The following is a 23591-nucleotide window of genomic DNA, read 5'->3' as shown; positions in this document are numbered from 1 at the left end:
GCGGGCAGATCACTTGAGATCAGAAGTTCAAGACCAGCCTGGCCAAGATGGTGAAACCCATCTCTACTAAAAATACAAAAATTAGCCAAGTGTGGTGGTGCACGCCTGTGGTCCCAGCTACTCGGGAGGCTGCGGTGGGAGGATCGCCTGAGCCCAGGGAGGTCAAGGCTGCAGTGAGCCATAATTGTGTCACTGCACTCCAGCCTGGGCAACAGAGAGAGACTCCATCTTCCAAAAAAAAAAGAAAGAAAGAAAAGAAAGAAAATGAGTTGAATGAAGAGATTTTAAAAAATTCAGGATCATCCCCCAGCATTCTTATAATCCTCAGACCCAAATTAGTTTACGTGATGTTACATAAAGAATGAAGTTGTGGGCTGGTTGTGGTGGCTCACATGCCTGTAATCCCAGCACTTTGGGAGGCTGAGGCAGGCAGATCGATTGAGGCCAGGAGTTTGAGACCAGCTTGGGCAACATGTGAGACCCTGTCTCTACAAAAAGTAGAGGAATTAGCCAGGCATGATCGCTTGCGCCTGTGGTCCCAGCCACTTGGGAGGTTGAGGTGAGAGGATCACTTGAGCCCGGGAGGCAGAGGTTGCAGTGAGCCATGATTGCACCACTGCACTCCAGTCCGGGCAGCGGAGCGAGACCCTGTCTCAAAAAAATGTGAGTAAAGTTGTACGTTTTAAGAAAACTCACTGAAAACAAAAGAAACCCTCATGTTGTGCACAGAAGTCAACAATGACAAGTCCTTCAAAGAAGAGTGAGGCCTACAAGGGTATATACAGGTAGAAGTGTATTCTATAAACATAAGGTCTGTTATTGTGTAACTATGAAATATGAGTATAGTATAATACAGAAGCTTTAAGAACTATGCCAAGACTTACACATGAGAATTGTTTCTTTAAAGAAGTCAGTCACCTTGGGAAACTGCATATTTAATCTCGTGCCGCTGTTATTGTGCCAAAAAAATTGGAATTCTTTTGGAATTACCTTTATTGGTTGTGGTACATTAAAGAAAGAAAGTGTTTGATGTTCTTGATTTTTTGGAAATAGTCATTAATGAATAAATTGGGTCATAATGTTGGAGTTAAGACTATATGTGTTTAAAAATCAGATGTAATCATAATGAGAATGATATTCATGCCTGCTTTATACATTGATACTGAAAATAATTAGGGATTAACGAACTTCATTGGAAGTTCACGGATTGACAAAGTTTGATGAATGTGGCCTGCAATGAATAATGAATAATTAATAACGTTTTGCACAGAGAAGCATCATTGGAATAAGTTTTTCTGTGTTCCAGGTTGGTTCTATCTGCGGCTGTGTTTTTTGGTAGTATGTATACGTGTGTGTATTTATGTGTGTGTATGTACCTTTTCTGTATCAGTGTCTGTGAATTTTCTTTGACCATCCTGCCAGTGTTATGTTACAATCCAGCCGCTGCTGCTTCATGCATATGTGGCCTAGCAGAGTTGTTCCAACAAACTTTGCTTTATTTTTGATAGTTAGGCTGGACCTGATGCCAAAGGCCACTTCTCGGGCTTTTCTGATTGGATTAAAACTTCATGCTGCGTCGTGTTATGTTTACAAAGATATTGTGATCCTAATTGATTTGTTTTTCTATTTTCTAGTTCATCAGAGCATTGTATCCTGATGGTTACTTTGGTTTTAACTGTCTGGCACTGATTTCAAGTTTTCGAGGGTGAAAGTTTTCCTGGCATAGGCCAATGTCTGTTTTTACTTAATTTTGGACTTATCAGTCAATTGGTGCCAATTACGTACTAACTACATAGTAATCTGTGAGGGACTTGTACGTCAGCTTATGAGTGTGCTTGAAGAACCCCTTTATCAATGCGCAGCCCCTTTATCAATGACAGCTTTGATGAAGCTGTGTCTGACCTAATTCCCATTACCAGTTTGAACCAAGCAGGGGCTTATAAGAAATCTAGATTTCTTCCATTATTGTATGTGGCCAAGTTTAAAGAGGGAGTAAGATACTTGGAAACTAGTATTAGTATGTTCTAGGTCTCTAGGAAACTCATAACCTGACAGTCAGATAATGTAAAAGTCATTGTGGCAGAGACCCAGTGTTCAGCCAGCATTGATTCAAGTTTCTTTGCAGCAAAGATCCTTTTCCAAGATTTCTGTTTTTTTCTTATCTGCCTTTTCAATGCTTGACTGTGTATATTTGAATAATGTACTTCATGGAAATGAGTTTCTGCTTGAGGATTTTTTCCTTGTTATTAAAATGGAATCTAAGCCAACCCCCATGAGGGTGAGTCTTTTGTAACTGCAGGGGAAACTCTTGTACTTAGGTTAGCCCAGTGCATAAGTCAGTCAGGTCTAAGCAAAGCGCTGGACCTGTTAACAACTCTATTAGTTATATTGCCTAACACCCATATGGAGCTCTTTTTCAAATGTTTCCATATTCCTCCTCCTCATCCTCCGTCAGAAGTTAGTCAAATGTGTGTCTGCATCTTTGCAATAGCTAGTTCTTAGCTAACTTAGCTTTTAGCATTTGTTTTGTGGTTACCATAACGGTTATTTTTTTCCCGTGAAGCCAATTCCAGTGACAAACTTGAAAATGTACCAAGTGCTGGATTTGTGGCAAGTGCTGACTCCATGGGACTTGCAAAATAATCCCCTTGAAATCTTCTGTATTTTGTCTTGTTAATAATCTCTCTCACAGTGCTTTTTAGAATTTCACCATTTGTATGCAGCTAGGCTTTTAAATATTTATAATGCTCCTGTACAAGCGGCTGTGGATGCCAGGATTATCTTCACAATTCTTGGCTTCCTGTGCTCTAGTGGCAGGAAGAAATAGTCTCTTAGAAAGAGAGTGGAACAGGAACACTTGACTTTTTTTAAAAAACACACAAATATTGTGAATAGAACCTAACTGAGCTCTTGTCCCCTCTCCTTCGGTGTAATTAGGACCACATTGGTTCCTGTTGCAGCTGGCAGCCCCTCACTGTTGCCTTTTTCTGCGTTTGACCCTTGATCTCAGTGACCTTTCCTGGGGTTCGTCCTGGGCCCTTTTCATTGTGTTGGAGCCGAAGTGGCTCATGTGGAGTTGATTATTTCTTTGCTCATTTGGCCTTTTTGGTGCCATAACTCCAAGTCACTTCCATTTTCTTCCTCTGCTTTTGGCAGTCCACAGTGAAAGGAAATGCTTTTGCAGGCAGCAGGAATGTTTGTATGCTTGGCTGACTCGATTGAAACTTGGGAGAAGTGGGGGAAGGGTTGTGAAGACTGTAGGTGTGAACCTTTTTTTTGAAGTTGATCGGAACGATTGCACGATCATTAATAAGTGCTTATAAAGTGAGTACTATGGAAAGCTGCGTTTCAAACCCAGGGGGCTTCGTTCTGGCAGGAAGAGAGCACTCCCAGTGATTGACAGTGGGCCTTGGTGTCTGAGATCCTGCAGCTTTCCTTTGATCAGATTTATATATTCCTCCTATGGACTGGGAGCTATGTGGCAGGTCAGAAGATACATCAGTGTTAATTGCACCTGACTGCTTTAAGAAATTCTTTAGTTTCTAAAGAAACCCCCATAAGCCCCAGAGAGTAGCATGCTATTAGTATGTTTGTTGCGACTAGACTTGTAGCACTGTTTGCCTCTCCTTTCCTCCTGTGGAATCGTGGATGATGTATGCCAGCTGTTACTCTCATTTTGGGAGACCCCCTGTGGACAGCATGAAGACTGTCCCGAATCAAAGCATGAAGGAGTCAACGCTTAAGGAGTATGTCTGATTACCCTACACTGTAGTACCTTGGAAAGGTATAGCAGTGTGAAATGTGAAATGAAATCACATTAAGAAACTCATTTTTAAAGTCTGAGTGTTTGACTCCATCCCTGGAATATCATTTCTGTCTTTTCGTTTTTTGTTTTAAAATTTTTTCATTAGTAGTATTGATAGTGTGGTCGATTTTGAATGAGGAGTTCCTACCCCTTCAAGCATGGTAGTTTTGGGATTCAGTCTGAGCCACAGTTCCGTGTGTCTGCTGCTGCCCGCCAGAGGGTCATCTGCGACCCAAATCTCTCTTAAGAGCTTCAGGCTTCTTTCTGCTTGCCTGCCCAACCTTCCTGAGAACCCCACTTTCGTCCAGCTCATCTCGTTATCTCCACACCTTCAGATGCTCTCCATTCCCTCCACCATCTCAAACAGCGGCAGCAGACCACAGAAGACCCTGCTGCTCCTTACACATTTCCCATCTCAGTAAATGCACATCATCCACTCACTCACTTGTCTAAGTCGGAATTCCTGACAGCAGCCTCGATTCCTTATTTATAGTCACAGCAGTGGGGAAGCAGAGCAGTGGGTAGATGAATGGATTCCAAAGATGTCCTAGGTCCTAGTGGTCTATTCTTTTCCAGTCCAACTCATTCATTATCCAAGTCCTGTTGATCATAGGGCCTCACTCTGTCACCCAGGCTGGAGTACAGTGGTGCGATCATAGCTCACTGCAGTCTCAACCTCCTGGGCTCAAGGGATCCTCCCACCTCATCCTCCCTAGTAGCTGAGCCTGCAGGTGTGCACCACTACGCCTCGATACTTTTTGTATTTTTGGTGGAGATGGGATCTCCATATGTTGCCCAGCCTGGTCTTGGAATTTCTGTGCTTAAGTGATCTACCCACCTTGGCCTCCCAAAGTGCTGGGATTATAGGTGTATGCCACAGCTCCTGGCCTTTTGCATCTTTTAAATATGACCGTGTCTTAAAAAGTTTTGAAAAACCTTTCAAATTTATTCCGTGATATTTCTCCAGTACAGGTCCCCATGTCTTTCACGATAGCCTTCTAACTTCTCTTATCCTCAGCCATTTTCCACATTGCAGTGTCAGTGATTTTTCAGAGGTATGGGACTAATCATGTCCTTGCCTACTTAAAAGCCTTTAACATCCTCCTCTCAGAATAAAAGCCAAACACTTTAACATGATTTATATTGTTCTTTACACTCTTGTTTCTGCCCACGTATATTGCTTTCCTCTCACTGTGTCTTATCCTTCTCTTCTTACTGTGTTCTCCAGCCCAGACCTCCTTACTCTGATTCTGCAAACACACTGTTCTTTCTGCTTGGAATATTCCTTCCTTCTCTTCCTCTACTCCATCCCCCAAACGTATCCATCTGATTTCACCTAGTCATTGTTTCCTCTGAGAAGTCTTCACCTCCCCAAGTCCAAATCTAGGTTAAGTGAGCCTTCTCTTTTTCCTGGAGCACCTACCTGTATTTGCTTTATTCTGTTGCTCACCTGTCTCTTTCTTATGTAACTGCTTTAATCTCTGAAAACCTTTATTTCCTAAAAATCCTGCCTTTTAGTGTAAAACATGTCCGTTGCTTTTCATGGAAAGAGTCATGATATGTTCTTTCCCAATCCAAGATAGCCAGATTTCACAGACAGAAAAACATATCAATGGAGCAGTGAAAGTGAAAGCACATCTGTAGAGATGGTAAAAGATACTTTAAAAGTAAATAAATCCAGTTTATTCTTAAATAAAATGCACTGAGTTTATTATGCTTGTCAAAGAAGGAAGAGAAGCCTTGAGGCTGGTGAAAGAGGAATGGTGAGGAATTCCTTCACGGGTGGTGTAGAGTCAGGAAATGGATTTTTGGACACTGGAAGTCTTCTTAAGGCTCGTAGTTACCTCGCATTCAAACTGCACTTAGAAAATAAAAGCACCTAAAATCACCGTATGGCAAAACAAAAGCTCGACACGAGAGTGTTTCACAACTCGCGGAAATGGTGCACACACACTGCAGACAGAAGATTACTAGAATCTCACTAATTAGTGGAATCTCACAGAAGATCAGTAGAATGCCCACTGTCCTCCCCCTCAGTTGGCATCTGAACACAAAGCACAACGCTTGGGGTCATCCAAACATAGCATGCAATTCACATTTTTCTACATGACGTGGTGTAAAGTCTAAAAACTGTGATATTATATAAATTGGTGTGTGCAGCTTTGCCTGAAGCTATAATATCAGAGTATCACTTTTTAGAGTGTTTTTCTTTAGTTTCTGATTGAAAAAGTTGTTGTACTGAATAAAATGAAGCTGTATTTTTTAAAAAGTGGAATAACTTTCTAAGAGCCATTATAGTAAAAAGTTGCTCTCTGCGCCATTCCTATGTTAGACGAGTCTGTATTTTAATTGCTTCCTTACTTGTCACCTTTCCTCACCTGACACTATGTCAGACACTATGTCTCTTTTATTCATGGCTGAGTTCCAGGATAGCTCAGTGCCTGATATATAGTAAGCATACACCAAGTATTTACTGAATAAAAGATGAATTCCTCTATTTTGAACTCTTTCAATACTTTTTACTCTCTTACTGCATTTAAGACTTTTTTCTTTTTTCTGGAGATAATTATGTTCATGCCCTTGTTTCTCAATTGAGCAGTCTCCTTTAGTTTGGTGTATCTTTGTACCCCTTATAGGTTCTTGCCAAAAGTAGATATTCTGTGTATTAAATGGATTGATTGAATGAATACTTACTTGAAAAGTAGAGTTATTTGAGAAGTTTCTGTAGGAAATGATGTTAACTTCTTAGTTAAATATTCAGAATGAAGAAAACTGATAGGAGATTTAAAGTTGCCTGTGGTTAAAGTCAAGGTAGCTCAATGGGTTAAAAAAAAGTATATACTATATTTGACTTCCATAATTGAAATTGGACTGCACTAATCTTGATAGTACTTTATCAAGAATTTTTAAGTACACATGTTTTTGCTTTTCCTTGTAGTTTTCAAAATAAGTTTTTCTTAGTTGATCAATAGCATATTTTGAGATAGATTGTTTGAAAATAGAGATCATTGTTCTAAAAAAGGAAATTACCATGTTTCATACAGAATAAGATTTAAACAGAATCTAACTTAAATAATTTCCTATTTTGAGGAACTATACTGATCTCAAAGCCAAGTTTTTGCTCACAAATTAATCACAGTCATTTCCTAAGCTTGAAAGAAAACTACAAGAAAGTTTGGAATAGGAGGCTAGGAAGAGGAATGATTCAGAAAGATAGCCTTGATCATCCTTATGAAAGCAAAGGCGTTGCTTCAAAAACAAAGTAATCAAATCTAGAAATTCAGGAAAGACTTTTCCCAAAGGATTATTCTGGCAGCATGTTGAAAAGGGGTTATAAAAGCAATAAGTTCACAACCTGAACAATAAGTTAAGTAAACGTTAGGAAAGTATTTCCTTTCTTATTCTAGGATGAGGTATACCTTTAGCTTCCCCCTGCCCACAGAAATGCTCTAAGCTTGGAATGGCATATAACATAGAGCTTATAAGACAGATTGCCTTCTATGTGGTTGTGGGAGAAAGGCTTAAAGAAAGCCCTGTGACTTAGGAAACACAAGCTGTTGCTTAGTGACATTTGGACTTTGGGAGCGGTACTTGTGCCACACAAGACTGGGGAGCCTCCAGAGATTTTTACAGCATTGAGGAACAAGTTGTCCTGCTTTGTAGATGGGTTAATGGTTTTACTACACTTCGCTGCATTTTGTGTGTTTGTGTGCGTGCATGTTCTACAGTCTTTTTCTGGAGAGACTGTACTACCAGGCACTTTCCTGAGAGCAAAGTGACCACTAAGCATCTTCTCAGACAGATCACCCACTCAGCATGTCAGTGAAAATAATGCAGTTACGTCGGCCACTAGCTTTACATGAAGATGGGAAGGAGATGGAAGAACTTTCTTGTGGTTGTGCTAATTCCATTTGAGACCACTGGGTTCGATGAGCCTACCACTTCTGTTTTTCACATAAGGAATCAAATTCAAATTCTAATCTCTTTACTGATTTTATTACCTCTAGTAGATTAGGGAGGGGTACATATGTATACACACATATATACGTATATATATACACACACACACATATGTGTATATATATACGTATATATGTGTGTATATGTATATATGTGTGTGTATATGTCTGTGTATATACATGTGTGTATATATGTACATATATATGTACATTTAAATATATATACACACACATAGATCTATATTAAACAGACAAGAAAAGCAGTAGGAAAGGGAGAATACGGTTTTGAAATGAATGGCAATTTACTGTTTTGAATGTCAGCAAATATTCCCTTAAGGTGTCAGCAGTTTTTGCATATAAATTTATTTTGAGAAATACGTTTAATGAGTTAAAACCACACAGTGTAACAACAGTAACTCCTTATTCTACTATATAATAGATTATGGGTAAAAAGCAGAGGTTTTGTGTCCACATTGTTTTTTCATCATTGGGAGTTCACGGATTGACCAAGTTTGATGAATATGGCCTGCAATGTCCATGCCTTACATTCTTTTTCCAGTTACTTTTATGTAACTTTAGAATATTGTTTTAAAAAATCCCTAAAAGAGAGTGAAAGTTGCTTGATGCCTTAGCAAGTATTTTAGTTCATTACTCAAAGTCATGATTTATATCCATACTTTGCTTACCACAGTGTGAGGATCTAAACCATTTGCCAGTGATGGGGAGTTACCTTCATGTGCCGATTTTGGTTGTGAGGGATGGGGTTGGCTATTGGGGGCCTCTTTTTGGAACACAACTTGACAATCTGTATTAAGAGTCTTGAAAATGTTTGTACTCCCTGATCCAATATAATTCTACTCCTAAAAATGTCCTAAGGGCATAATTAGAAGAGTGGTTTAAGATTTATGGACAAAATGTTCATAGCAGTATTTGCTATCTAGAATAGCAAAAAAGTAACACACACACATATGTATATACACACACACACCCCCATATATAAAAATGTAGCCTAACTATCCAAAAGAGAATGGTTAAGTAGACTAAAATACAAGACATCCATGCAGTAAATTCTCTGCAGCTGTTAAATGGTTTGTTTATGAAGAATTTTAATAAGGGCCAGGGGCAGTGGCTCATGCCTGTAATCCTAACAGTTTGGGAGGCTGAGGTGGGCGGATTACTTGAGGCCAGGAGTTCGAGACCAACCTGGCCAACATGACGAAACCCCATCTCTACTAAAAATACAAAAATTAACCGGGCATGGTGGCACACGCCTATAATCTCAGCTACTCTGGAGGCTGAAGCAGAGAGTCACTTGAACCTGGGAGGTGGAGGCTGCGGCGAGCTGAGATCACACCACTGCCCTGCAGCCTGGGCAACAGCAAGATTCCATCTCAAAAAAAAAAAAAAAGAATTTTAATAAGGAAAAATGATCATTAAATAATAAATTAAAGCATTTAAAACCCTAACATGTATTATCACAATTATGTAAATACAGTACACTGCATATATGAAAAAGATGAGAAGGAAGTGCATCAGAATATTGACTTGTTTTCTATAGGGGAAGGGACTGTCGTGTTTACTTTCCTTTTTATATGTTTATGTATTTTCTGCACATTCTATATTGAATGTACTTTTTTTGGATGAGTATTTGTAGAAATTTAGCAATTCTTATAAAACTGACATATAAAAGATGTGAAGAAAACTTGAATAATTTGTTTAAAATATCACCAGGCATTATGTTGCCAACATAGAGTGCTTTAAAAAAATTCAAAATGAAACCTGAAGTAAAAAAAAATCCCTGAAGTAAGAAAAAAAAAAAAAAGGTAGTGTGGTTTACATCAGAATTCTATTCTATCTGACATGATTTAAATCAGAATTCTGTTTTTAATTTTTACACGAGATTTGAATGTTATGTTCACTAGAACAGAGGTTAAGCACCTTTGGCAAGTAATGTGCCCATGTTATGTGTGCTGTAGATTGGGATAGTTATCCTTATCGTGGATTTTTTTCTCTGCTGGTCATTATTTCCAGATCGAAAGAAAAGGTAAGGAGGATGGGATAACAACTATGTAGAGGAAATTAGGGTTATTGTCCCCTTTGCCAAGGTCAATTTCTGTAGGTGAGAAAAATGACATACGTTAAGGTCACTGACTTGTGAATAAGAAGATGGCAGAAACTTTGTTTAGTTATGGTAAACTTTGTCAAACAAAATTGTGTTTATTTGCCAGAGCAGTGTAGGGGAACTTAAATACACACACACACACACACACACACACACACACACATTTGCGTGTACATATACACACACATATGAATAAATTACATATATATTTGGTTTTCTAATAACTTACTAGTTAAATAGCCATAACACTAATATTAAGGGTTTCTTTTTTGATAAAGATAGTAGTTTTGAAAATGACATGCCATTGAAAGATTTTCCAGTAGTACTAATGGATATACTGTGATTTATACGTATCTAATCTTTGTGTGGTCAGTAATGTTTATTTGTGAGGTTGGGCCTGGGGTGCTGTAACTAGCTGTTGACTATAATGTCAAGCTACCCAACTCCATAAAACAGCAGAATCCAACTCCTTGTTGTCATTATCACAGTTCTTTAACAGACTGAGCAGGCTTGCCTTGGATAAATACAAACCAAGCCAACACGTATTTAGTAAATGCCTTTTCTGGCCATAGGTTCTTTCCAACTTCCAAAATCAACTGAGAGCATGTAAAGAGTAACCCAATAGAAAGATAGACTCAATAAAGAAGATTCCTGTGTGATAATATTTAGGTAGCTGTAATGAACTGTGAAACTTTCAAGGACAACTATGAAGTCACTCAGTAGGTCATGCACTAGGGTTAAAGTTGACTCTGAAATTTGTTTCAGTGCTTTTTAACAAATAAATAGCTGAAAGATTTGGCAAAAGGAAGAAACAATCACAATCCTTCTTGTCCTCGTTCTCTCAGGAAAATGTCTCCTGTTAACAAGTTATTTGAATGTTTACTTTGCCTTGACTGCTTTCCAGTGTTGTGTCAGTTCTTGCCCTTGAATCAAGTGAGAATTCAAATAAACCAAAAAAGTTTTCACACAGCTGGACTCTTCTGCCGTTGAGTCATGCCAGTAGTCCCTCTCCCGCTTTTTAAAGGAGGTCAGCAAGAAAAAACTGGAAAACCGGATTCATAACCTGATATCCACGACCTAGAGAAACTTGAGTTTGCACCTTTTAGATTTTGGAGTACTTGGCATAGAGAAGGTGAGCAGATTCTGGGAGATACTATTTGATTTATTAAAAGCTGTACTTAAGGTGCCTTCCTCTGTATTACTACCCTAATTTTATTAATGGTTAGTGTTCATCTTTCTTTGCATAAATGAAAATGCACATAAAATTCTCATTTCTAAAATGTCATTAATGCAGTACTGTCATTAGATTTTGTTGTATTCTATAGTCATAGGTCCAGTGTCTAGCCCTGGCTAAGCAGGAACATGGGGCATGATTCGCAGACATGGTAGCCTAGTCTAGCATAGTACCTGGCATATAGTAGGCACTTACTGTATTTTTTGTTGATTTTTAAAATTATACGTATGAATGAATAAGTGAGTGAAGGAATAAACAATACAGCTAGAATATACTAAATTCAGATGAGATGGCAGTTCTCATTAAACACTACTCCTTAAGGTACTTCTTGGAATTGCATTCCTTTGTATTCCTTTCATTTTAAGAAACATTTTTGAAATACCTACTTTCTGCTAGGCACTAAAATTTTGCAAAACGAAATATGTCATTCTTGCCTTCAAAGAGGTCACAGTTGTGTCACCAGATAAGTTACATAAGAGAATATTGAGTGCTGTGGTTACGCATGTCCCAGGTGTAGAGGAAGGATAGCAGAGAAAGAATTGGCCGTATCTGGAGAATGGCATGGGCATTGTTAATTTTACTAGTTTTATTTATCCTTTATATTGTCCATCTCTCCTACTTGAATAGATGGTATACATTTTTATGTGTTACTTAGTTTTATGTATACATTTTTAATTGCTCAATTCCACCTCTTAGGATAGTCTTAGCATATGATAAGTATTCAATAAGTGTTTGTTGCATGATTTTTGATAGAAATAGCAGACTGCCTCCAAAAAGTATGTACTGATTTTGTTTCCACCGGCAATATATGATAATTATTTTTGCTCACATTCTTCCCAGTGCTGGGTTTTGTGAAACTTTTTTAGTTTTACCAAATGTGCTATACTGTCTCTATAGTAAAATACACACACACACACCACAAACCATCCCTTGACTACCATCTGTCTTCAGCAATTCTCCCTGTTTTTCTGCTGCCTCTGTATAGCAGAACCCTGGAAGGAAGTGTCTGTGCCTGCTTTCCGTTTCCTGTCTTCCCGTTCTACGCTGAACCCACCATCATGCTTTTGTCTTTTCTCCACTGAAACCACTCTTGTCAATATCACCAATGACCTTCAGTAGTCCTTTCTGATGGTATCTCATCTTACTCTGCTTTTCATTGATGTTTGAGACCGTTGGTCACACTCTTCTTCTAGAAATATTTCTTTTTCTTATTTTTTAAATGTATTTTTATTTTTTTTGATACGGAGTCTGGCTCTGTTGCCCAGCCTGGAGTGCAGTGGCACGATCTTGGCTCACTGCAACCTCCACCTTCCAGGTTCAAGCGATTCTCCTGCGTCAGCCTCCCTCTGAGTAGCTGGGATTACAGGTGCATGCCACCAGGCTCGGCTAATTTTTGTATTTTTAGTAGAAACCGGGTTTCACCATGTTGGCTAGGCTGGTTTCAAACTCCTGACCTCAAATGATCCGCCTTCCTCAGCCTCCCAAAGTGCTGGGATTACAAATGTGAGCCACTGTGCCCAGCCTAGAAATATTTCTTATGTTCTCCCTGGACAAATAGATTTTTTTCTATTTCATTAACTACCTCTGCTGTGTGTCCTTGGATACTTCCCGTCTCTAAAGGTTGGAGTATTCCAAGGCTCTTCTATTTTATCTCTTCCCCTCTCCTCAGTCCTCCAAACATACTTTCCTTTGAGAGAGCTCATCTAGTGCCAAGGCGTTCATACTTTTAAGATCTACGTTTCCAGCTCTGACTTCTTCATACAGCTCCAAACTCACGCATGCAATTGTTGACTTGACAGTAAGACTTAGATGTCTGATAGATAGCTCAGACTTACCTTGGCCAAAACAAAACTAGTGATGAACCTTCTCTTCTGTCTCTCCCTCTCTAGTCTTCCCCATTTCAGTAAACAGCGCTATTATTTATTTTGTGTTACCAAAACCCAGGAGTTACCCTTTACACATCTCTGTCCCACACTATATCCAAGCCTTCGACTTGTCCTATTGGGTCGACCTTTATAATATATTCTGAATCCAACTACTTTTCTCCACCTCCACGGTTGACTCACTGCTCTAACCAGTGTGTCCTCATCTGTCTCCAGGGTGATTACAGTATGTCCTGCTTAGTCTCCCTTTCCCACTTCAGCCAGCGATCTTTTTAAAGCATAAATAAGATTACATCATTCCCCTTCTCTGTGTCCTCTAAGATTTGCTCTTGCATTTAGAACAAATCCCACAATCTTTACCATGGCCTTCGAAGCTGAATATGTGATCTGGTCCAGCCTTCCTCTCTGGCTTCATCCATTAGTATCCTTTTCTTGGCTTATCCCACTCTCGCAATAGTGCCAAGCCCAACCCCAACACAGGCCTGACCTTGATATTCTTTGTGCTTGACCAAGCCATGAGCCAGGAGTCCTCCATCTGAAAAAAGGGACAAAAACCAGTAGTACCTATCCCACAGGGTTGTTGTGAAGGTTAAATTCATGTATTAAAGCACCGAAATGGTGTCTGGCACATAGTAAACACTGCGTAGATGTTAGCCATTATTTTGTTATTTTCCTTATATTTACTATTTTGGGGGATGTGGAGGAGGAATACATGTTGGTTGTGTTGAATTTTGTATGTTTGTGAGATGTGTAAGTAGAAATGCATTATAGGCAGTTGAATGTATTCATTCGGAGTGATTAGTTCTGTGTAGTAAGAGATATCCTAGGACCTTGGAAGAATGAGGAAAACTTCCAGCTCTAGTGTCTAGAGATCAGTTTGTGAATTGGGAAGATCTGGATCATTAAGTGCCTAGTATTTGACGTACTCTACACAGAGTTTTCAAAATAGATGGCAGCCATCATGCTCACAACTCCAGCTGCTCAGATGAAAGATTTCAATGGTTTATATTTTCTTTCCTTTTTCTTTTTTAGTGAACCAAGGCCTGGGTTTTGCTCTGGAAGCCTGTCCTGCCTGCTTCTGTAATCTGGCGCTATGCATCCGGATCTTGGACCCTTATGTACACTGCTCTATGTTACTCTTACAACTCTGTGCTCTTCTGTGAGTTCAGGTAAGAGGAGAAGAATTGGGGAGGGGGTGGTTTGGCCTTTCCTTATCTTAATCCTATAGCAAATAAATTTGTACTGCAATGCCTTGTGGTCATGGTGCTATCTAAAGATGTTTCTGAGATTGGTTTGACCAACTACATGATTTAAAAACTTGATAAATTCAGCAATTTAAGGATCTCTTAGTAGTGCTTTGGACATTAGCAGGCCTTTTTGTCCTGGCCCTTGTAATTTATCCCTTTTTTTTTTTTTTTTAAATACATATTTTCCAATCATGCTTTTTTTAAAAATAAGGGGATATGTTACTTATTTCTGGATTTGGAAGGAACAGGAATAAAATATGGACTATATGTGCCAAAGAGAAATTTTAGAATCAGCGTGATACTATGTTCAATTGGGAGTGAGAGAACTTGGTTCAAATCCCAGGTCTGCCACTTTCTCTTATGACCTTGCCTAATTTATTGTCTGCCTCTTTGGGTTACTGAAAAGCATAAATGTGTTTGTTGTTAAATGTGTGTGTAAGCCCCATGCCTAAAACATGGTTCACGTGCATTTCTTTTTATTTTAGACTTGTGTAAAGATGAATATATAAGTAGATACAAATACAGTGATGTTTATTCATTGAGTACTGTTTTTAATATCTGTTAAAAATACCATATAGCTGTATTAAATTTAATAAGGGGAATATTGGTTTTGTGGTTTTATTTTTTTTTTGCTGAACAACCACCCCAGATTCAGCCAAAAGAGCTACTTCCCCTTAACTTCATTTCTGATTAAATGTTCTGTAGGATTAGATTCAGCAACTTATTGATTTTTTTTCCTCTTAAGTATTTTATTCCACCAAATTAACAAATATTTCTTCTCCCTTCCCATTTTCGGGTTGGAACAGAAGGATCTGCATGGATACTTTAGTGCAAGAACACCCCTGCCTTCCCATGTTCCTGGAGTAATAGAAATAACAGATCAAACAATTTCAAATCCCAAATAAAAATACTAAGCCCTATATTTAAGAAAGGATAGCTTTTGTATTTCAGTTGTGGCTTCCTAACTGTCTGTTTCTGTTTTCTTAACACTTAAACATTATTTTATATTGAAGGGAAGTAATAAGAAAGTACCACAGCCCTCATTTGTAGAAAAACTTGCTCTCGTAAATCAAATCCTGTTGGTAAAATAGGGGAGAATTCTTTTTATTTGGAAAGTCATCTTCACTTTTTCAGGTTCTTAACTTCCAATTCTTCCAAGTCACTTTATTTAAAAAGCTGTTTGCCATTTCCTTCCTTCCTTCCTTCCTTCCTTCCTTCCTTCCTTCCTTCCTTCCTTCCTTCCTTCTTTCTTTCTTTCTTTCTTTCTTTCTTTCTTTCTTTCTTTCTTTCTTTCTTTCTTTCTTTCTTTCTTTCTTTTCTTTTCTTTTCTTTTCTTTCTTTCTTTCTTTTCTTTCTTTTCTTTCTTTTCTTTCTTTTCTTTCTTCCTTTCTTCCTTTCTTCCTTTCTTCCTTTCTTTCTTTCTTTCTTTTTCTTTCTTTCTTTCTTTCTGACAGGGTCTCCCGCTGTCACCCAGGCTGGAGTGCAGTGGTGCAGTCATGGCTCACTGCAGCCTCCATCCACCTCCTGGGATCAAGCAATCCTCCCACCTCCGCCTCTGGAGTAGTTAGAAGTACAGGTGTACACCACCACATTGGCTAATTTTTGTATTTTTTGTAGAAACAGGATTTTGCCATGTTGCCAGGTTCTTCTTGAACTCCTGAGCTCAAGGATTCACCTGCCTTGGCCTCCCAAAGTGCTGGGATTATAGGCGGGGCCCCAGGGCCCAGCTGCACTTTGCTATTTCTTATTAATAGGATTGGTATTGTATCTGATTTATATCATCAGCATTCTTGTCTTTTGTACCCTAATTGTTAAGTCCTAGGCTAACATGTTGCCCTTTTTCACTTCCAATAGATAGGCTCATAAGAATTTTGCTAGAACTTTTATAAGCATCAAGAACCATAACATATATAAAATAAGAGATTGCCTTTACTTATACAGATACAGATGAAATGTGTTTAATGTAATCTTCTTTCTCTCTCCTCTTACCTCCCCTGCTTTCTTTGCATATGGGGAATATTCCCTTGTAGACTTGGCACCTTATTTTACTTCTGAGCCACTCTCTGCCGTCCAGAAACTTGGTGGACCTGTAGTACTACATTGTTCTGCTAAACCTGGGACCACTCATATCTCATGGTTGCATAATGGAAAAAAATTGGATGGAAACATGGAACATATTAAGATTCATCAGGGGACTTTGACAATTCTTTCTCTTAACTCCTCCCTTTTGGGTTACTACCAGTGCCTTGCCAACAACAGCATCGGTGCCATTGTGAGTGGCCCGGCAACAGTATCTGTGGCAGGTGAGTTTAATTTTGTCCCTGTTATGTATAGGTTTTCTGGAAATTACTGTTAGTGCTTGCATTTCTGAAGAGGGGAAAGACTGTGGACTTTGGTGTAAGGCACATAGGAGTTTTTGTCTCAGCCTTGACTCTTGCTGTGAGTAGAACTTGTGGAAGTGCACTTAGACCTCTGAGCCTGGCCTAATGTCCTCATCGGTAACAATGATACGGAAATGATTTTCTTAAAGTTACACAGTTAGGACAGTTTTTTTTTCTTTATAATCTCTGCAGCTCTGCCAGGGAAGGACCCTTTTCTAATGTGAATTCTGAACAGTTTCTTTGTGAGTACTTGGACGTCCATGATGTCATCAACAGCAAAAGCCATTGTCTACTCTGACCCTTAGTTATTTCCTGGAGTCCTTTGTCTTTCTGTCACACCTAACTGTTTTATTTGCCTTGATTACTGAGTGATTTTAATTCATTGAATTGAAACCATAGTTAAAAAGCAGGAAAAAAGTAACTGTAAAGAAAGGAATGTTGAGTATTGAACTGACGGAAAATCTGGAATGCGTGGTTTTTCTTAGTAAGTTGGAGCCATCTGCCTTTCAAATGGTGATGGCTTCCAGTCATGGAAAACGTCTTTGTAAGGGCACCCCTATTTACAGAACAAATCTGGATTCCCCAGGAGTAGTGAGTTTGTCATAACTGAGAAGAGTAAATGTTTTTGTAGAGCTGTGACCCATGGACAGCTGTAAGACACACACTGGAGGGCGGAACTCGTGGCAGGCTGCTGAGCGCTTTGAGCTGTGGAGATGATAAGAGTTCCCCCGCAGGCTCCATCCTTAGTGAACTGAGACTGAGAGGAATTGAGACCAAGTTAGTAGATTCAGATAATCTAAATAATGATATCCTTCCTTATTTTTTTTGATGTCCTAGGTTCGTTCCAGAAATCATTTTATTGCAATGTGAATAACTACAAACAGACTAGGGATCTGTAGGGAAAGTGAGTTTTGATGGGGGACTGGATTGAAAAGGATTTATCTTGACCAAATGGGAGTAATTATGCTTTATAGTTCTAGATGTCTTAAGAGCAGTTTATATTGATTCTGGTTCCCTAGAAGCATTGACTTATGAAAAAGGGTGCCATGACTTAGGTCTTAGCCCTCAACCATGCACATCTGCCCCAGCTGCTTTCTTTTTTCTTTTCTTTTCTTTTTTTCTTTTTTCTTGAGATAGGGTCTCACTCTGTTACCCAGGCTGGAGTGCAGTGGCACGATCTTGGCTCATTGCAGCCTCAACCTCCTGGGCTCAAGTGATCCTCCCACCTCCTCCTGAGTAGCTTGCCCCAGCTGCTTTCTGAGATGAAAAGATCGTGCAGCCCTTTGGACTGGGGTCAGCTGCCACAAAAGGCCATGCTGCAGATGATGTTTCTAATTTTTAAACTTCCTTTGGGAAAAAGAATTCAAATTTGCATTTATTTATTTATTTATCTGTTTCCTTATTTATTTCAGTTCTTGGTGATTTTGGTTCATCCACAAAGCATGTTATTACCGCAGAAGAAAAAAGTGCTGGTTTCATTGGCTGCAGGGTACCAGAGAGTAACCCCAAAGCTGAGGTGCGCTATAAAATCCGGGGAAAATGGCTGAAACATTCCACAGGTGAGACCTTTTGTGAAAAGCACACACATAACAAATGTTCATTAAATAAGCCGCTTCTAAGCTCTGTGTGCTAGAGATGAACTGTGGATACAAGAAGACATGAGTGGAGAGGACTAAAACAAATGGTTACAATTTACAAATAATTACGGCCCCATCCCCTGAGGCCTCACTCCCTCAGTTCCTTCAGACTCCCATCAGATTCCACTTCCTTGGAGAAGATAGCCCTCATGGTCCTATCTAAAATACTGTACCTGGTGCTCTCTGGCCCCTTTATTTAGTTCTGCTTTTCTTCATAGAATTGATCACACCTGATACTGTGTCATTCATATTTCTGTTAGTTTATGATTGTATGTCTTTTTCTCTGACCTCCCCACATACCCCTACTGGAATGTGGGCTGCATGCATGCAGGGTTTTTGTCTGCTCTTTTCCTTGCCATAGCACTTGTGCCTGGCCATTGTGGGCAGAAAGTAGCCCCTTCATATGTATTTATGGGAAAAAAATGAGTGACTAGACAATGCAGAAACACCACGTGACCAGCGCTGTAGGTAGAGGTTTGCCAAAGTCGAAGCATGTTTCTTACGCTTTGAGATTCGCTGTCGTTAAAATGCTTCTGCCGAGTTTGATTTGCTATGCTAATTCTGTTGACCTTTTTTTTCTATTCTGCTTTGACTTTCCCTTTCCTTCATTTAAGAAATTTTCCTTGATTGCTTCTTTGCCACTAATCTCATGTCTAGACGTAATGCAGGCTGTCTTGTGGCTCACGCCTGTAATCCTAGCACTTTGGGAAGTTGAGGCAGGAAGATCACTTGAAGCCAGGAGTTCAAGACTAGCCTGGGCAATATAGTGAGACCCCATTTCTACAAAAAATTTAAAAATTAACTGGGTGTAGTGGCGTGCACCTGTAGTCTCAGCTACCCGGGAGGCTTAGGTGGGAGGGCCGCTTGAGTCCAGGAGTTCCAGACTATAGCAAGCCGTACTTAGGCCACTGTACTCCAGCCTGGGTGACAGAGTGAGACCCCCATCTCTAAAATAAAATAAAATAAAACAAAATAAGAAGGAATAAAGCATAATGATCAACCTTTGTGAGTTTTAGTTGTGCTGTGGTGTCCTTCATAAAGGGAGAGGCCTAACTGCACTCCCTTCCTTCCTCAGAGAATTACTTAATCCTTCCATCAGGAAATCTTCAGATTTTGAATGTATCCTTAGAGGACAAGGGATCATACAAATGTGCAGCTTATAATCCTGTCACACATCAATTAAAAGTTGAACCTATTGGCCGAAAGCTCCTTGTGAGTCGTAAGTATTTGGGAGAAGAATGGTAACTGGTGGAAGAGGAAGAGTCCTCATAAAAATGTGGGCAATGATAGTTCATTTTTTTTCAAATCCTGTTTGTTTATCGTAAAAAGTCTTACCAAAAAAGGAAATACAGGCTGGGCATGGTGGGTCACCCCTGTGATCACAGCACTTTGGGAGGCCGAGGCAGGTGCATCACCTGAGGTTAGGAGTTTGAGACCAGCCTGACCAACGTGGCGGAATCCCCGTCTCTACTAAAAATACAAAAATTAGCAGAGTGTGGCGGCATGCGCCTGTAATCTCAGCTACTCGGGAGGCCAAGGCAGTAGAATCGCCTGAACGTGGGAGGCAGAGGTTGCAGTGAGCTGAGATTGCACCACTGCACTCCAGCCTGGATGACAGAGTGAGACTCTATCTTAAAAAAAAAAAAAAAAAGTAAGTACATTAATGCATTATAGAAGAGTACTGTACATGCTTTAAAAATGTAACTTACAGAAGGGAATTTTGGCCAAGGTGACAGAGTGAATACACGTGGAGAATTTTGCCCTTTGTTCAAACAAGAAGAAATAGAGGAGATACAACTTTATAGTAGTGGTCATTAAATTGGTGTCTGTGAATTTAGAAAAAAAAAAAAAAGAGAGATATGTCTGTCCTCTTTCTTTCAGATGTGATGAAAATCACTGTTGATTTTTAGGTTGTGGCGGTAGAGTTGAGGTGGCACCAATAGTTAGAGCACAGTGAAGGCGTGGCTTCTGAACTTGTTGGGAATTCTGCATTCCCAAACCGCCAATTCAGAAGTAGCCCTAAAAGACTACAGAAATCTTTTAATTCTCAACTAAAAAGGATTTAACTGCCAAATAGGACCTTGTAGTATAAAGAATACGTGGGAAAACAGTGATACCCACAGCTTTGCTAAGCAAGAGATTAGAAATGAAGACTTACTAATAATCTCTCGTCTCCTTTCCTTTTCCAGGTCCTTCTTCAGATGATTTTCACATTCTTCACCCCACCCATTCACAGGCATTAGCTGTTCTTTCTCGTAGCCCTGTAACCTTGGAGTGTGTGGTGAGTGGGGTCCCGGCTCCTCAGGTGTATTGGCTAAAGGACGGGCAGGACATTGCACCAGGAAGCAGCTGGAGAAGGTTGTATTCTCATCTTGCCACAGATAGCATTGACCCAGCGGGCTCTGGAAACTATTCCTGCATGGTGGGAAACAAGTCTGGAGATGTAAAATATGTGACTTACATGGTTAATGTACTTGGTAAGATGTTAGTTTTTAATTTTTTTCAAATGAAGCCATTTTTCTGGTCTAACTGGTATCTGAAGGAAAGATCCATTTGTGAAATTGAAATAGGGAATATCTAGGAATATCTACATCTCAGCCAGAACAAGTTTCATTTTTATAATGGACTGCTGAATTAGGCCATTTTTCTGGGTGGCATAGAGCATTTCGCATGGAATATTCTTGGGAACCTCACCCCCAACCTAGTTATGCAATATAGAGATTATTCTCTCTTCTTCATAACATGGAGGAAAAAACTGGAAATCAGGAGAATGGAAGAATCTAGCTGATATCTGTGTGTAGTATCCAGTAGTAGTAACTAAGACAGAGTACTAATGAGAAAATGTCAGGCCAGGCACGGTAACTCACACCTATAACCCCAGCACTTTGGGAGGAGGTCGGAATACTTGAGCCCAGGAGTCTAAGACCATCTTGGGCAACGTGGCGAAACCCCATCTCTACCGAAAATACAAAATTTAACTGGGTGTGGTAGCACGGGCTTGTAATACCAGCTACTTGGGAGGCTGAGGTGGGAGGGTGGTTTGAACCCGGGAGGTGGAGGTTGCAGTGGGCTGAGATCACGCTATCGTGCTCTAGTCTGGGCGACAGAGCCAGACCCTGTCTCAAAAAAGAAAATGTCATCTCAAAAAGAAATCAATCTATTTGCCGGGCGCGGTGGCTCAAGCCTGTAATCCCAGCACTTTGGGAGGCCGAGACGGGCGGATCACGAGGTCAGGAGATCGAGACCATCCTGGCTAACACGGTGAAACCCTGTCTCTACTAAAAATACAAAAAACTAGCCGGGCGAGGTGGCGGGCGCCTGTAGTCCCAGCTACTCCGGAGGCTGAGGCAAGAGAATGGTGTAAACCCGGGAAGTGGAGCTTGCAGTGAGCTGAGATCCGGCCACTGCACTCCAGCCTGGGAGACAGAGCCAGACTCCGTCTCAAAAAAAAAAAAAAAAAGAAATCAATCATTTAATTTAATTTTCTCTTTTTGGATGCTCTTACCAATGCTTGGGTGATAAAATTGAATTATTTCCACCCACATTTCTATATTTATACTTTATTTCAAAGCTATTCCTTTCTTTCTAAGCAGCTACCTACTTCACTATCATGTGTAGCTGCAGAAAATGTTTTCCTTTATTGAAACAGATTTTCATGAAAAAAATAGGTGGAAAGTGGTTTAATCGTGAATAAAATTGTTGTAAACGCTTTGCATGTATTTATAATATTTATAACCGTAACCTGCTATAGGTTAGCAACACTGGAATTAACGTAAGTGTATGACAAGTGGGCTTTGGAACTCAGTGATTAGGACTGGATTAATATGCATAGTTTAGACATATGCTACAAATTCTGATAAATGATTTACTTTTTCTGGGTAATAAGTGACTTTAAGGATCCCTAAAGGAAGTTTTGTTTTTTTGTTTTCGCCTGTTACACATCTAACTTCAAAGTTGAGTTGACCATAAAAATAATTTAACCTCTGAATAAACATTCTTCTGTTTTGGCTCCTGTTTAGTGTGAAATCCAGGGAAATTATACTGTATTTCAAACTAATCACCTGAAATAAATGCTAAGAGAAGCCCAGGATTAGAAACTATTTGTGTATATGTGTGTATTCCCTTATGTTGTGGGGAGTTAAGTGGGTGGACTAATCTGTGAAAGGAGACGATATGTTATTAGTAACATATGGTTTATCCTATTAGTGGAACATTTCTAATTTTTTTCTTGATTACCACAGCAGACAGAAGAATGTGAATAAACAGTGCAACTTTGTTTCAACTGGTTATTGGTAGAAAGAAGATTTTTATGACTTGATAATTTAAGAAGTCCGTTTTGAGGGCTAGAGTTTAATTTGTGTGTTTTATTTTCAGAACATGCTTCCATTTCTAAAGGACTACAGGATCAGATAGTGTCTCTGGGTGCCACAGTACACTTTACCTGTGACGTTCGTGGGAACCCAGCCCCCAACTGTACCTGGTTTCACAATGCACAGCCTATTCATCCTTCCACACGACATCTAACTGCAGGAAACGGACTGAAAATCAGTGGGGTTACCGTGGAAGATGCCGGGATGTATCAGTGTGTAGCAGATAATGGGATTGGATTTATGCAGTCTACTGGAAGACTTGAAATTGAAAATGGTAGGCTTTTTTTAGGTCATGCCAGTCGTAAGAACGTTTGTTTTCCAGGTGGGCTTTTGTTGTGGTCAAAGATGAAATTTTTTTTACTAAAAGAAAATAACCCTAGCACCATACAAGAACAGTGTTCATTCTCCGTGTTCCTTGCTAGTGACAGGTAGGCATTTCCATGAAGAAGTAATCTTATTTAATCAAGCTCATTAAAAAAAAGTTTTTAAAAACTTTTCAACAGATTCTTCATACTTTAAAAATCTATATGGTACAATCTCTCTCTTAATCTTTTTGTTTTGTTTTGTTTTGTTTTGTTTTATGATGGAGTCTCACTCTGTTGCCCAGGCTGGGGTTCAGTGGCACGATCTCGGTTCACTGCAAGCTCTGCCTCCCGGGTTCACGCCATTCTCCTCCCTGAACCTCCCAAGTAGCTGGGACTATAGGCGCCTGCCACCATGCCCGGCTAATTTTTTTTTTAAATATTTTTAATAGAGATGGAGTTTCACCGTGTTAGCAAGGATGGTCTCGATCCCCTGACCTCGTGATCCACCTGCCTCGGCTTCCCAAAGTGCTGAGATTACAGACGTGAGCCACTGCGCCCGGCCTCTCTCTTACGCTTATTCTCTAGACAGTTCCTCTCTTTAGAAATAATTAGTTTTGTCAGTTTCTTGAGCAGCCTTGTATGTAGTAC

General features: G+C 39.7%; 1 protein-coding gene across 1 annotated transcript in view; it reads left to right on the top strand.

Annotated features, from left to right (window-relative positions):
* CDON (cell adhesion associated, oncogene regulated) overlaps positions 1–23591 on the top strand; it is a 99325-nt gene that overhangs the window by 25299 nt on the left and 50435 nt on the right. The window contains exons 3-9 of the mRNA XM_023208589.1: positions 10911–11018; positions 14036–14172; positions 16281–16553; positions 18044–18190; positions 19344–19487; positions 20458–20745; positions 22643–22912. Of these exons, the coding sequence (XP_023064357.1) occupies positions 14097–14172; positions 16281–16553; positions 18044–18190; positions 19344–19487; positions 20458–20745; positions 22643–22912 (1198 nt within the window). The 5' untranslated portion in view covers positions 10911–11018; positions 14036–14096. The remainder of the gene's footprint in view (positions 1–10910; positions 11019–14035; positions 14173–16280; positions 16554–18043; positions 18191–19343; positions 19488–20457; positions 20746–22642; positions 22913–23591) is intronic.

The sequence above is a fragment of the Piliocolobus tephrosceles genome, chromosome 13 (genome assembly GCF_002776525.5).
Source record: "Piliocolobus tephrosceles isolate RC106 chromosome 13, ASM277652v3, whole genome shotgun sequence".
Taxonomy (NCBI): domain Eukaryota; kingdom Metazoa; phylum Chordata; class Mammalia; order Primates; family Cercopithecidae; genus Piliocolobus; species Piliocolobus tephrosceles.
This window is presented reverse-complemented; position numbering and strand designations above follow the sequence as displayed.